The following is a 16,300-nucleotide window of genomic DNA, read 5'->3' on the forward strand; positions in this document are numbered from 1 at the left end:
TACGTAGAACCTTTTCTAGTTATATCTTTACTACATCTGTGATTGTGTTTCATATATATTTTAGAAAATTTGTGGGTCAAATAGTATTTTTAAGGTATGTTTTGATCTTTCAGTAATAAGGCTTTATGAGATCTTTTTCCCTGGCAGGTTTCTCTTCATGCCTTCTCTCCTGTCCCTTTCTGTCATTGTTATATATCTTTAGAGTCAGTCTCCTGTCCCTCCTAGCCCATCATTCTCATGTATCCTCAGAGTCGCGAAATGTTAACATTCTGGGCTTTATCTTCAAACCTACCATGAAGAAATGGTGTTTTGTCTAATTTGGTCAGTTCTTTGATTTCTACTAATGTGTGCGTGTGTGTGTTTTCCATGTTTGTTGAACATGTTTTCTGTTGATGCTCTTTGTTCACCAGTGTCAGTTTTCTGTGTCTGATAAAACAATTCATAGCTCGAAGTGACTTAGAACTAGTTCTTTCCCTTCGTAGTTCTAAGCTAGAAAGTCCAAGCTCATTTTCACATAAATTCCTGTATCGGCGTAAATGAATGCAGACAGATTGTAATAATATATACAGCTTTAATGGGGAAATAGACTTACAGAACCACAGGTTCCCGCGGAGAACAGGAAAGCAGAAGGGGCAGTTGGGAGCACACCAGCAATCTTTATAAGTAAAAAATATCCTCGGGGGACCCCGCCCCCTGCTAGCAAGTTGATTGGCTGGGTCTCTCCTACAAATTCCAGTGTTAGCAGGGGTGCATGTTTTCAGAGGCTGTAGTGAAGTGTCTTTTCCTTAAGTTCACCCCTTCCTGCTAGTGCTCCTTGGTCTGTAGGTGCTTCATTTCAGTCTCTGTGTTGGTTCTTTCTCTTCTATGTGTGTCTCCCTTGTCTCCTTGCTTTCTCTTGTAAGGATGCTTTTGGTTGCTGTAATCCAGGGTAATATCTAATGTCAGTGTCCTTATCTTAACCACATCTGTAGAAATCCCCTTATATCAAGTATTACAGTTTCTGTGCATTAGTGACTTGCTTGCTGTAGTACACAAATTTGTTGAGTTTTTCTTACTACTTTGGTGACATCTAGATATTTTCATATTAGTTTCATATTACTCAAAATTAAAACAATGTAATTAAGTATGTTTACTCAACCTTAAAAACTTCTCTGCCCTAACCTGTTTTTCTGTTCTGATTTTTGGTTGTCTTTTTTTATTTACTATTCATTTTTACTTAAAACATTAGGAAATATGTTCTTAATTATTTTCTTAAACATTGTAAGCTATATGCATTTTGCATCTTGCCTTATTCACTTAGTAATGTATCATGTTGATATCTCCAAGTATACAGGCTTTTTGTTTATTGAAGATGCTAACTTCTTTGACATTTGATCGGTCTGTTTTTCTTAATTTTATTGTTTAATTTTGCTCACCTCAGGGAAACTTACTTAAGCTTTTAGTTTTTGTTTTAGTTAAGGTTTCTACTGCTGTGAAGAACACCATGACCATGGCAACTCTTAGAAAGGAAAACAATTAATTGGGGCTGGCTTACAGTTTCACAGGTTCAGTCCATTACCATCATGGCAGGCAGCATGAGAGCATGCAGTCAGTCGTGATGCTGGAGAGGAGCTAAGAGTTCTGTATCTTATACAAAGGCCGTAGGAAGAAGACTGTCTCACCCTGGGCATAGCTTGAGCATATGAGACCTCAAAGCCTGCCTTCACAGCAACATACTTCCTCCAATGAGACCACACCTCCTAATACCGCCTCTCTCTACAGGCCAAACAAGCACATGAGTCTATGGGGGCCATTTTTATTTAAACTACCTCATTCTACTCCCTGGCCTTGGGCCCAACTTTACAAAAGTTCTTATAGTCTACAACAGTCTAAAACTTGTATTAAAAATTCAAAGTTCAGCCTACAAACCACAATCCCAGAGAACTTAGACAACAGTGAGGACACTAAGAGAGACTTACATAGATATAATCTACATGGGAAGTAGAAAGTAGAAAAAGACAAGATCTGAGTAAATTGGGAGCATGGGGACCTTGGGAGAGAGTCGAAGTGGGAGGGGAGAGGGAGGGAGGGGAGCAGAGAGAAATGTATAGCTCTATAAATATTAATAAAAAATGTTGAATAACTGTTAAAAAAATCCAAAGTTCGAAGTTTCTTCTGAGATTCATGCAATCTTTTAATTGTAATCCCCTGTAAAATCGAAATCAAAAAGCATATCACATACTTCTAACATATGATGGCACAGTATATACATTATTATTCCAAAATGGAGGCCAAGGAGCATAGTGAGGACCAAAGCAAGGCCAACCCCCTACTGCGCAAACTCCAGACCCTGCATCTCCATGTCTGATGGCAAAGTGCTCTTCAGATCTCCAACTCCTTTTGTCTTTGTTGATCTCAACATGCTTCTCTCTCTTGGGCTGGTTTCACTCCCTGTTAGCAGCTCTCCTCAGCAGGTCTCCTGTGGCTCTGGCATCTTCATCGTTATAGGGTTTCCAAGGCAGTCCAGGCTTCACTTTCACAGCTTCACACCTCTTTGGGCCTCGTGCAGGGACTCTGCTGACACATGACTTGCCTCTGACTTTCCTTAGACATGGAGAAGAGTCCATAATCCCTTTCTCTATCCCTGACCCTATAGCCAGAACCGTGGGCTGAAGCTGCCAAGTTCTGTTGCTTACTTGTGCTGGAACATGGCCCCTTATTCAGTTGCATTTCATTTGCTTTCTGTTTTCAATGGTTTCCTTCACTGTCTAAACTTGTCTATTCTGGAACTCGCTCTGTAGACCAGGCTGTCCTTGAATTTAAACATCTGCCAGCCTCTGCCTTCTGAGTGCTGGGATTAAAGGCATGCACCACCAAACCTAGCTCTGAGCTTTCCTTTTAGTTTCTTTTCACAGGTTAGAAACTTAGCTGATTGGAGACTTACCCTGAGGTCACCACTCCCTTTATTTCATTTAATATACAACTCTTCTTTAATCTGTTTATTTCCTGAACATAGGACTTAACTCCATTCTACCTTCTGGTGCCCCTTTTCACCTCATTCTGTACATTTTGTATTTACTTGCTCAGCTTGCTCCTTTTCATTATAAAGTGTTATATAATGTTCATAAGAGGGAACATTGGTAACCACAAAACAGAGTCTGTACTAGGCTGTTTTGAGATTTCCTTTTCCATTTTAATTCAAAAAGCTCTTCACTTTCACCTCAGGCAGACTTTTTGGACAAGGGCAAAAAGCAGCCACATTCTTAGCCAAAGTATCACAAAAACAGTCTCTAGGCCACGTACTAAACTTCTCCTCTGAAACCACGTGAGCCAGGCCTGCACAGTTCAAATTACCCTCAGCACCAGTCTCCCATGTCCAGACTAGTAGTATGGCCTATTAAACGCCCTTCAAGAATTCCCCTGTTTCCTAATCCAAAGTCCCCAAATCCACATTCCTCCAAACAAAAGCCTGGTCAGTCCTATCACAGAGATTCCCCACTCCTGGTACCAGCTTCTTAGGATTTCTACTGTTTTGAAGAGACAGCCATGACGGTGGCAACTTTTATGAGGAAAACATTTAATTGGGGGTGGTTTACAGTTTCAGAGGCTTAGTCCATTACCTTCCTGACAGGAGACAGCAGCAGCTGAAGAAGGGATTTGGAGTTGTATGTCTTGATCCACAGGCAGCATAAGGAGACTGTGTATCACATTGGGTGTAGCTTGAGCATATGAGAGCTCAAAACCTTCCTCTGCAGTGACACACTTCCTCCAGCAAGGCTATACCTCCTAATAGTGCTGCTTCTTATGAGCATATGAGAGCTCAAAACCTTCCTCTGCAGTGACACACTTCCTCCAGCAAGGCTATACCTCCTAATAGTGCTGCTTCTTATGAGCATATGAGAGCTCAAAACCTTCCTCTGCAGTGACACACTTCCTCCAGCAAGGCTATACCTCCTAATAGTGCTGCTTCTTATGGGCCAAGTATTCAAACACATGAGTCTGTGGAGGCCATTCTTATTCAAAGCACCACAGCTTTCAATCGTATAACACAATTAGTAAAAACTCAGAGACAGATAGTGGGGTTCAACCTGAAGGTCAGAAAAGTAAAACAGCCAGCCACTGGCTCATATTTCTACCTTACTCTGAAATGGTGATACTGCCTCAGGAATCTCAGAATGAGACTTACTGAGAGCTGTCTCCTCCCGTCTTATATTCCTCTCTAGGACTGGGATTAAAGGCCTGAACCACTACTACCTGGTTTCTACGGCAAACTAATGTGGCTACTGGGATTAAAGGTGTGTGTCACCACACTGGTCTGACTAGTGTGGCTGTTTTGCCTCTGATCTTCAGGCAAGCTTTCTTTATTAAAATACAAATGAAATATTACTACAAGTTTGACTTTGTTTATTTTCAAGATGAGATTATTTCTACCTACCTCAATATTAGTAACTATTCATATGTAATGTGTTCTTTTGTTATTGTTTGATTTAATAACTTTTAAGTTTAAAAAAATTCCAGCTCTTTGGAGGCAGAGGCGGGTGGATCTCTGTGAGTTCAAGGCCAGCCTTGACTACAGAGTGAGTTCTAGGACAGCCAGGGATACACAGAGAAACCCTGTTCTGAAAAACAAAACAAACAACCAAAAACCCTTTAAGTTTTTAGAGTTAATTATGATTTTACTTGGGTTCTATTTCTTCTTTCTAAAGATGCACTTTTTCCAATATTGTTAAATAAACTTTTTCAGTTTTTTTTGTACCTTGACTGTTCACATCCAAGCATCTGAATCTGTCCATTTTTGTGATGTACACTATAGTATGTGAAAAAGTCATACACAGAAAATGGGTGGTGCCACTAGATAAGAAATTTTAAAATGTTCAGCTCTTAGGCAGAGTAAAGGTGGTTTCCAGGCGTCTGGTGTGGGGAAATGAGAAGATACCTTGGTCAGAATATTAACTTTCAACTATGAGTATCTCTAAGACCTAACTGTGGCAGGTGATGCACAGAGCATTAGAATGAAGGTGAGAGGTCATAGTTTGACTAGGCCGAACCTACTGGGTTTCTGATGCGAGCCTCTCTTGATGATGGGTTTACAGGGATGGAAACATATTGAAAAGTCCCACCATGGGGGCAGGAAACCAAGAAGATCCTGGGTTCAGGCTTGCCCTTTAATTATAGCTTGCTTTCATATAAACTAGCCAACGCCAAAAGAACCACGTTAACCCATTCAGAGAGCAGCACCCTCTAATGGTTGGCTGTACTAGCCTTTCCTCTTAAAGGTTCCAGCATGTCCTACATATCACAGGACTGACCCTCTAAACTACAGAACCTTTGGGGGACTCTTGGAAATCGTATCATACTTTGAATACTAACTCAGGTCTCATACTAACACCAAGCACTCGTACCCATAGAGTCATCTTTCTAGCCACTGGTTGCCACCATTTCTACTAGAGCAAGACTTTGGTGTTTACTATAGATTTTAATTCTACCTTACTGTTTTTATTTTTCTTAGTTGAAACAGAACGCCTTCTGTGCATCTCAGCTTGCTCTCCATTTTTTTTTATCTTCTATTATGTATTAAACAGTTTTGAATTCTCACTTCACAAACATTCATTCTAAGTATAGTATATTTATAGTAAATTAAAAAAAACTATGTATTTTTCATTATCGAGAGTGCACTAATGCCAGCTGCTGCTGTAAGCCCAAATGTGCTCTCCCTCTTTAGTTCTTTAACATTGACAGATACTTCTGTGAGGTCGGTGTTATTGCTGTCTTTATTTTATACATTATAAAATTGGGAATCAAGATATCAAGCTTGCCTGAAGAATTGTGACTACCTGTAAAGATGTGCTGTCTGCCCCAGATCAATGACCTACAGGACTTGAGCTCCTCATCCCAGCACAGCTTCTGTTAGGGACATGGATACTGCTATGCTGGGAGCAGGGGGAGCCTTTAAAAAGCTGGATTGTAGGGTCTAGTTATAAGCATTACAGATTGACAGATGGTACATGTTTAGTTTCAAAAGTATTCTTTAAAATATATTTATCTTTTTGTAAACTGTTGTCATAAAACATAATATATAGTATAAATTTGGAGACATTTCCATAGCAGTCTTTAAAATGGTAGTTTAAGACATATTTGGTAACTAAATTTAGACTTGCTGTTTTGTGTAGTTTTGTGGGAGCATATCTACCGGGTAGGATGAAGTACACATCTTAATGTATTCAGTGAAGTTGTCTGAATAATGGAAAGATGGAGACTTAAGAGACTGTTTTTTAAGTAAAGGCAAAACAAGGTCTAAAATCAGGAAAATATAAAAAATTATGAGTTGGCCATAGTAGTACGTGCCTTTAATCCTACCACTTGGAAGGCATAGGCAGGCATACCTCTATGAGACTGAGGCTAGCCTGGCTTACATAGTGAGTTCTAGGTCAACTAAGACCACATAGTGAGATCCTATCTTTAAAAAAAAAACAAAACAAAACTGAATGGATTTGCTTAAATAGCTTATCATCCATTGTCATTAGACCTCTTAGAGGTCCTCCAGTGATTACTTCCATTCCCTGCCAGAATTTCAATCAAAATGAATATGACAGATTAATTACAGAATTAGATAATCTGCCTACTCAAATACTAGTCCATAGTAGGACAGAATTTGTCCGAGATTAGCAGAGAACTTGTTTTCCTGGGCAGCTCACTCCAAGATAACATATATTTTTGATATTTGCTTTCATTAGATAGATAATTTGTTATTCATCTTCTGGGAAGAAGTGAATATAAAGAGGAGGAAATAGGCCAGAAATCATGTTAATAGTGAATCCTTGTTTTCTTGACCTTACCTCAACTCTGATATATCGACGTAGACATAGAGCTCTGAACAAGAAGATATTCACTTTCTATTTGGGCTATCCCACTTGGACTCAGAGGCCACTCTTCCCAGTCTTAACTTGCTAACCTTTGGCTAGTCTCTGGGCACACTTGTGGCAAGCTCACATATTTGCTCCCAGAAGTTTCTAGTAAATAATACACTCATTACAGCTAGAAGAAAGTGTTAGATGAATCCTGAAAAAGTATCTTCTTTTTCCCATAGTAAATTATATTTAATTATTTTGTTTACAATATCAGGAGTTCCTGCAGTGATGTTAAATTAGGGAATAAAGATATTCTAGCCAGGCTGTGGTTATGCGTGCCTGTAATCCCAGCATTTGGGAGGCAGAGTCAGGTGGATCTCTGTGAGTTCAAGGCCTTCCTGGTCTATAGAGTGAGCTCTAGGACAGCCAGGTCTGTTACACAGAGAAACCCTGTCTTGAAACAAACAAAGATATTCTAAATACTGCAATAATAAACTGCCTAAGGACACATCTGGAACCCAAAGACTAAAGGAATGTGGTGAAGCCTAAAGAACCTTAATTTATGGTAGATTATTTTCTCACACCTTTTTTTGTGTTTTATACTTCTGTTGGGATGACTGTGTCTTCCAGCTATATTTTCCACCCTTTCCCACTGTTTTTGTTTGTTTTGTTTTATGTGAGTCTTTAGGTGAGTTGCCTTCACTTGACTTTATATTCAGAAGGAAAGCTAACTACATTAGTAGCAAATATAGTGGTTTAGTAGCCATTCCAGTGTTACGTGTGAATAGTACAAGACACTTGTGCCCCCAATAGGTTCAGAGACAGCAGTACAAGGACACTTATTGTGGGAAATGTAGTTTTTAGGTTTCTTGTTTATTTTTTTGAGATTCATTTTTATTTGTAAGTGCTTGCCTGAAAGTATATCTATGTACCTCATATGTGCCGTGCCTGGGGATGTCAGAAGAGGGAGTCAGGTTCCCTGGGATTGTATCTATAGTTGTCAGCCACTATGTGTGTACTGGGAATTGAGTCTGGTCCTCTGGAAGAACAACCAATGCTTTTAACTGCTGAATCATCTCTCCAGCCCTGAGTTTCTTATTGTAGAGCTAAGGAATCACTCAAATAACAAAGGAATAAAGAGTTAAAGTAAATGGAAAGGAGAGTATATTGTTTCTGTACTTATGACGAGTAGTAGAGACAATATCGAGTATTAGGGTTAAAGAAAGGATAGGCAGAAGCTTTTTTCAGAGAGTTACAGTTAAAACACACAGCAAAGTATAAAAGCATTAACACTAAAACCAATTTAAAAAATAAAGCAATAAAATGTAATATTGTAGTCCCTAAAGTGTACTAGTTAGATAGATTAAAGACATGCTTGCCCTACTACACTGGCCCTTTTTCCACTGGTGGGGGCGAGGGCTGCAGTCTCAGTAGTTCATCAGTAGAAATCAGTGTGTCCTTCTGAGTGATAGCCACTTGGTGCCAGAGCGCTCTGATCTGGCTCCTTAGGCCTGCAGATTATAACCTCATCTCTGGTGCTTTGAAGATCAACCTGTGCAGAGCTTTCTGTGATAGAGGCCGTGTGGGTGCTGGAAGCCTGATCACCTGTGTTTACTTTTTTGGGCCTGTCAAGGTTTTACTCTGCCTGAACCAAGTTCCAGCTTCCATGTCCCATGATGAAGCAGGCAGTGATGGGTGTGTTGGATGTAGAAGCATTAAAAATCCCCAGCTCTTCTCTAAATTGAGAATCTCCCAGCTTCTGAATCTTGTACAAGAATTCTGCTTCTGTGTTCTTACCCTATTCTGAGGAGGAAAGGGTAGGGTGTGGAAAGACCAAGTCAGAAGTCACTTTCATGGGGCTGTTTGTGCTGGGCATGGTTCACATGCCTGTAATTCCTGGGGAAGCCTAAGGAGGAGGAGTGTGAGTCCTACTCATAAGACCCTGTCTGGAACAGCCAGGGTTTGGGATGTAGATCAGGGGAGAACTTCCCTACTGTGTGCTGTGCTCTGGGTTAGATACACATAATACCTCAAAAAAAAAAAAAGTTAAAGGAAAAAAGTAAGAATGATATAGGAGCAAAATTGGAGCAAGTAGTTTACCAGGTTGGTAGTTCCTTAGTATTCTTTGCTTTAGCACCCATTCACAATCCTGGGTTTGGGAGTTTTACTTATTTTGTTCCCCTTTTCTGCTTATTCTTCGTAATCTTTTTAAACTTTGATTCACATTTTCAGTTCAGAAATACAAAGAAATAGGCAAAGACCCTCTGGTCCACGGGCCATAGTTTGCTGACCCATTCAAGGTTACGACCTGTGCTGCCAAGGAAGAGCAAGGAGGAGGACTTGAGGGACATTTGCATCAGTGTTAACACTGTTTTGCAAGTTGGGAGATTTAACCATTATAAAAGCGGGAGTGGATTTAGGATTTTTCAGCAAACAGTATCCTTCAGTGGTAAGAAGGTGTGGTGTCTGGGTCCAAGGGAAAGGTTTTAGCTAAGAACACAGCCAGTTAATTCTTGGAAGGGTTACTCATGTGTAATGTTGTTTAGGAAAGTTTTCTTCTTTTTGTTATTTGATGCTGGGATAGCTGTAGGAAAAGTAAGTGGGGTATTTTAAATTCCTATTTTTCTTTGAAAAACAGTTTGAATTCATTATGAACATAAATTGAAGTACTTTGAGTCAGCAACAAATTAAAATGTGCTCTTTCCTCTTAAACCAAACCATGTATAATATTGGATAGTTCTTTGTTTCTGTCATAAAATTAAGATTACTTTCTTCATTTTCCTCTCAAAGTGTTATGTATGGACGCAAAGATCAATTTTGATTCAAATTCAGCATATCGCCAAAAGAAGATCTTTGATCTCCAGGACTGGACCCAGGAAGACGAAAGGGACAAACAGGCAGCTAATGCAGATCTTAACTACATTGGCCTGGATGGGAACATAGGCTGCCTAGGTACCTACTGGGTTTTCCTGTTAGAGTTGGTTTTGCACAACTTCATGTATTTTCTCTGTTCCTTATCCGAATCATCTTTCCCTCTTGATAGTAAATGGTGCTGGGTTGGCTATGGCCACAATGGATATAATAAAACTACATGGAGGGACTCCAGCCAATTTTCTTGATGTTGGTGGAGGCGCCACAGTCCACCAAGTAACAGAAGCATTTAAGCTTATCACTTCAGATAAGAAGGTAAGAGTGGGGCTTACGGCTTAGAACTGGAGTTGTGAGAAGTGACTTAGTTAATCGGGAGATGTCATTATGCTGGTTCAACATTACAATTCAGAGCACTCATAGTTTAAAAATAGGGATTGAAATCTTATAACTGAGATACAAGTAAGAGAACCTTTGACGGAATTAATGTTGAAATTTAGCAAACAGTGAAGAAATTTGATTAAATTAGATAAAGATAATATTAATGCCTCTAGTGAACTAGCATGGGAACCATTCATATAGAAGAGTCTTGGTGGTATTATTTGACTGCAAAAGCCTGGGAGAATGTGAAAATAGATGTACCCATGCATAATTACTTAGTTCATTAATAAATATTATTGATGTTGCTGACAATATTTAGGTTTTTGACATTAGACTTTAGGAAAAGGAAATCACAGATGATACTAGAAGATGGAGAAATATTCCTTGTTCCTGGATAGAATCAGAAAAGATTTTTTACTGTCTTTCCCTTGGAATCTTATAGAGTTATTTACCACATGTATTATTACTGTTGTTTTATACTAAGGATTCAGCTAAAATGAGACATACTGGGTGTTGGTGCCTGTTGTAGTGCAGGGGCAAGTCGTTAAGGACTTTAGAACACATGTATGGCCATGTAAACAATTGTTGTAAATATGTTATACTTTTAAAAGCATTGTTTATTTTCATTCATGTATATGTGTGTGTCTGTGTGTATATGTGCGAGTGGGTGCCCATAGAATCCAGAAGATCTCCTGAAGCTGGATTTGCAGGTGCTCATAAGCCACCTAATGTGGGTGCTGGGAACTGAGCTCTGGTCCTCTGCAAGAATACGGTCATTCTTCCCTGCTGAGCTCTCTCTCCAGCCCCAGGATTAAACAACTTCTAATGATTGGACATAGACTTGAAAGTCCTCAGCATATTGGGACAACTTGAGTTCTTAGGAGTTGGGAGATGAGGAAAACAACAGAACCTGGCCCCTCAGTCTTGTCGAAGGAGACAGAATAAAATGGTAGAGATAGGATCCCATCAGGAGAGGCTGGTGTCCAACAACAGTGAAGAGGAGCACTGAAAGAGCACCTGAGATGGCAGAGGAGGAGTTGTAGAAGTAGTATGACTCGTATTGATAGGGCTGAATGTAGCACAAATAGTAAAAACCCAGAGACAGATGTTGGGGTTCAACCTGAAGGTCAGAAAAGCAAAGCAGCCAGCCACTGACTCACCTCTACCTCAGACCGAAACGGCGATCCTGCCTCCAGTAATCTCAGAATGAGACTGAGCTGAGACCTGTCTCCTCCCTTTTTATATTCCTCCCTTGGGCTGGGATTAAAGGTGTGTGTCACCACTGCCCAGTCTGTAAGGCTAACCAGTGTGGCTATTTTACTCTCTGATCTTCAGGCAAGCTTTATTTATTAAAATACAAATGAAATGTCACTACAGCTGAATGCAGACAGTAGTAGGTGATGGATACTAATAGAGATGCTCTCTGTGACATTGCTGTAGGATATGACCTGCAATGTTGTGTTGGTAAATAGGAAGAAGACTGAATCACAAGGTTTTGTTGTAAGGGATGTAGTAGAAAACAAATCTAAGCAAATATTGAAATTAGTGGAAGTAAGTTTTGGTTGGTAGTGAACTGAAAGATAGAAAAGGAAATGATGGTTTTATTTGAAAATGTTTCCATGGAACTTGTTTTTATAAGACACATATCCTGCTGTTTTGGAAGAAAAGTACAAATACTTATTCCTTTAATATTTACTTTATTGATAGGTGCAGGCTATTCTGGTCAACATTTTTGGAGGAATTATGAGATGTGATGTTATTGCAAAAGGAATAGTTATGGCAGTTAAAGATTTAGAAATCAAAATACCTGTTGTGGTACGGTTACAAGGTGAGTGTTAAAAGTTTGTTTCCGATCGTTTAAATGCTGTACTTGTAAGGAGCACAGTTAATTTAAAGTATAATTTTACAAATAGCTATATTCTTTCCTTGAAAGCATTAAATACAAAAGTTGGAAACTGTTAGTTATTTTTCTGTTGCTGTGATAAAATACCATGATCAAATGCAGCTTAAGGTGTGGGTGGGGCACACCTTTAATCCCAGCACTCAGGAGGCAGAAGCAGGCAGATCTCTGAGTTTAAGGCCAGCCTGGTCTACAAAGGGAGTTCCAGAAAAGCTGGGGTTACACAGAGAAACTCTGTCTCAAAAAAAAAAAAACAACACAAAAACAAAAAGGCAACCTAAGGAAGAATTTATTTTGCCTTACAGTTTCAGAGGACAAGATAGGCATAATGTGGGACGGGCACTGTGCAGGAGAGGAAGCTGAGATCACATCTCAGTCACACACACAGTAAAGTAGGATGAGGCCACCAACCACCTCTAGTGATGCACTTCCTCCACCAAGGCCCTCTACCCTAGGAGCTCTGTAGCCTTCCCAAACACTACATGGGCACTGATGTTCAGATACATGAACTTGTCAGGGACATCTCTCTCTCAGACACCCAATGTGACTTTTTTTTTTAAAATTTACTACATTGGGCAAAAATGCTCAAAGTTTTGCTCTGTGTAATGTGATATGTTAGACTTTTTCTTCTGGACTACCAATCAGCTCCTAAGTCATGGCAAGGAGACTTATTATTAGTTATGGATGCTCAGCCTTATCACTTAATCTGTCTGTATCTGTTTTTCCTTGGGGCTTGTTTACCTTTCCTTTTTTCTGTTTATCTTCCTTTCCTGCTGTCTCCACGTCTTGCTGGCACTGCACGGCTTCTGGCCCCAGGCGTGTCCCTCTTTCTCCCTTGTGCTCTCCTCTTTCTCCTTTGCCTATATTTCTTCTTCTTCTCTCTGCCCACCAGCCCCTCCTTTCCTTCTCCTGCCTAACTATTGGCAGTTCAGCTTTATATTAGACCAATCAGGTGCCTTGGGCAGGCAGGGTGAAACAGATGCAACACATCTTTACATCATTAAACACACATCCTTACATCATTTTAAACAAGTGCACCATAAACAAATGTAACTTTACCTTTACACAGTTAAAGTGATATTCCACAACTTAAATGTAACGTATCTTTACTTAGTTAAAATAATATACCATAACAGTGATTTTTTTATTGTGATTTTTTTTCTGAGATTCTGGCTTTGCTTTTATTACTATGGATATGGTAAAATGAAGTATTTCACAAGGTAGTTCCAAGTTCTTAGGATATTTTTCTTAAATATTTGTGTTAAATAATAGAAACTCCTGTGCTACATATAGTGTGAAAAAGATTGTACGTATTATATGTGTGTGCATGCATATATACACACATATTTAACTCATTTACTTATATTTGCATAAATCATTTCTAGGTACACAAGTTGATGATGCGAAGGTACTAATAGCAGACAGTGGACTTAAAATTCTTGCTTGTGATGATTTGGATGAAGCTGCTAAAATGGTAAGTGGGCTCTGATGATGGAAAGAATCTATAGACCTTTAGATTCTGAAATGAACCAGCTAATACTGCTAATATTAGTACTGCTATATTATTACTGCTAATATTAGTGCTTAATCTAGTTATATGGAAAAACAAACTTAATTCTGGGGAGTGACACACATACACACACACACATATGTGTGTGTGTGTGTGTGTATATATATAGATATAGATATGTATATGTGTGTGTGTATTGCAGTGGGGGATAAAGATTATGCTCAGCCTCAAATGCAGCAGGAAAGGCGGGAATTTCTGTCTAAGGATCCAGTTAGGTGGTGAGCCAGTAGGAGATTATTAGAAGAAATCAACATAAGTGAGGGGGGATTCTTATTCAAATTGTATAATGCAGAAGAGTTTGAAGGCAATGAGAATTTAAAAATTGTTTTTCAGAACCTCTCATACCTTATATCTATTATCCATCTTAAACAGTGACCAATTTATACCCAATCTGGTCTAATCTAAGTTCTTACCTATTTCTTCTCTCGTTCATTATTAGTTAGTAAATTCCCATGTGCATCATTTTATACATCCAAACCATGTATATGAAGGTGAAGTAGTGTGCTGACGAAAAGGAATTCCTGTTGTCTAAACAGGATGTGGCATTCCGCTGTGAAAGTTGAGCAGTTATCTCATACCATCTAGGCTCTTCTGTTAGACTCGGGGTCAGACTGTTTGTCCTGTAGCTGGGTAATATATAAGTGCATGTCTTAATCTGTAGCCCTCATGTTTTAAAGTAATCCTCCTCCGGAGTTTATCTGCTAAATACTTTGTTGTAGTCCTGTAGAGTCTCTCTTGGTCTGGATTTAATAGTTGTAACCCTGAGTATCATCTATTTATTATGTTCTTCTGTTCTCTGTATTTTTCTCCTAAACTGGACGTTCAGTTTGTAGTATTGACTATGATTGACAACCCCCCCCCCCAATCGCAGGAATTCTCCTGGTGGTAAAATTTCCATGTATATAGATGAAGAAATAGCTTATATAAATTCACTTATTTCAGCTCATATTTCTCTAACTCCAGACTCTTTTTTTTTCTAACTACTCTACTAGGAGAAAAGCTGAGTTTTGGTTTTAGATGTTTAATTTGTATGACATTTTGTATAGAAATAGCTAGTCTCATATCTTACAGGGCATTAGAATTTTTGTTGGTTAGTGTTACCTTACAGAAAATATACCAGCAATTCTTATATCCAAACTCCTACCCTAATATTATCAATTAAGCTTGTAAGCTTTTTCAAAGTAGGTTTTGTTTTATTTAGTTGTGCTTTGAATTGTGGGATATCTTACAAGGATACTTACTGTTTTTGTCTTCAAGATAAAATTTAGGTAAGACATATCTAGTATTGATCTTTATCAGACATATTTAGTTGCGTAGGTTATGAAGAATGTCGGACATGACAATCTTGCAAGTGTCAGTTCCTAAAAGGCAGTTGTGTGACTTACAGCAATGTCAGAACACCCCTAGTGTTTTAGGTGAAAAAGGTTCTATATTCATTTTGCCTTGGTTTATAATGTGTGTTCACCTTTTATGAACATAGATTCAGAGATGCCCTGTTCTCTTCCAGGTTGTGAAGCTCTCTGAAATTGTGACCTTAGCTAAAGAAGCCCACGTGGATGTGAAGTTTCAGTTGCCAATCTGAGTGAGAACTTGGAGGCTGGCTGACGGTGTTAATGTGCTGTAGCTCTTTATTATACGGTGGTCTCTGCTATTGTCCCTTTCCTTTTCAGTGTGTGGGGAATGTCACTGCCCACGTAGCGCCTCACGATTCTTAGAAAGCATTTGGTCTGTGTTTGAGTCTGCTGCTCAGAATGGACTGTTTATATAAAGAATGTATGATACAAATTGCTGGTTTCTTTTGTTTCAGCCATCTTTTTTGCTTCCTCTATAGAACATCACTTGCAGTATGCCTATTTTCTGTTGTTGGATACAAAGTTCTTCATTGCTAAGAGTCCTATAAATAAAATAACTAACTACAAAGATAAAGCTTTATTCTTTAGTATGAAAATATATCTAATAATTGCCTCATTAGAACAGTGGTATGTGAAAACAATGTTTTATATAAGAAATATTTATCTTCAGAATCAATATCTTAAATGTATCAGTCATTATTTATACACAGAACTTTGAAGCACTCCTCAGAATATCTTCTAAGTATATTAGAGAAGTAAGCTGTTGATTATTTGAACGTCGTTTTAATCATTACAGGACAATGATAACTGCAAGTCTTCATGTTTCTGCAGGTAAAAACACCTGCAGGGTCATCAACCTAAATCTTAAGATATATATAACGAACTTGGTGGGCAAAATTAAGATTGCCAATTTAAGTTAATAAAAGTTTCCCAATGTAATTTGGAGTAGTGTATTGTTTCTTTCTTTTGAAATAGCAATTGTAGGTGATCATGTTAGTAAGTAAGGAGCCCGTTTGTAGATTGTACAGCTGGATATGACAGTACACACATGTCTAAAGCTTTCTGTAGAGGATTCAGTAGAATTCTGTTCACAGGCATACTTTCTAGTACATATCGTTACTACTTTTTATGTGTATGTTTGTATCTTTGAATTTGGGGCGGGTATGTGGGGATGTCTTTCTCTTTATAGCCTTCTCTACCTCTTACTTAAAAAGCCCATTTTAACACTGAAAATCTCTAGTAATAGTTAAGTTATAGTCATACACACTACAGTAGTTTCTGTGGAGACTAAACAAATTTTAAGTGTTCGTGTGGTTTACACGGATGATTTTGAGGTTTGAATTTGTGGCCTCCTGTGTCAGGCAAACAGTTGGCTACCGAGTTACATCACTAATCCTAATTT

The 16,300-nt window shown here is 38.7% G+C and overlaps 1 protein-coding gene across 1 annotated transcript in view; it reads left to right on the top strand.

Moving 5' to 3' along the window:
- Sucla2 (succinate-CoA ligase ADP-forming subunit beta) overlaps nt 1-15,837 on the top strand; it is a 36,138-nt gene extending 20,301 nt beyond the window's left edge. The window contains exons 7-11 of the mRNA XM_075948968.1: nt 9,618-9,779; nt 9,871-10,013; nt 11,784-11,904; nt 13,362-13,450; nt 15,054-15,837. Coding sequence (XP_075805083.1) covers nt 9,618-9,779; nt 9,871-10,013; nt 11,784-11,904; nt 13,362-13,450; nt 15,054-15,128 — 590 coding nt within the window. The 3' untranslated portion in view covers nt 15,129-15,837. The remainder of the gene's footprint in view (nt 1-9,617; nt 9,780-9,870; nt 10,014-11,783; nt 11,905-13,361; nt 13,451-15,053) is intronic.
- Nucleotides 15,838-16,300: the final 463 nt, after the last annotated feature.

Source organism: Microtus pennsylvanicus, chromosome 15 (assembly GCF_037038515.1).
Source record: "Microtus pennsylvanicus isolate mMicPen1 chromosome 15, mMicPen1.hap1, whole genome shotgun sequence".
NCBI classification, from domain to species: domain Eukaryota; kingdom Metazoa; phylum Chordata; class Mammalia; order Rodentia; family Cricetidae; genus Microtus; species Microtus pennsylvanicus.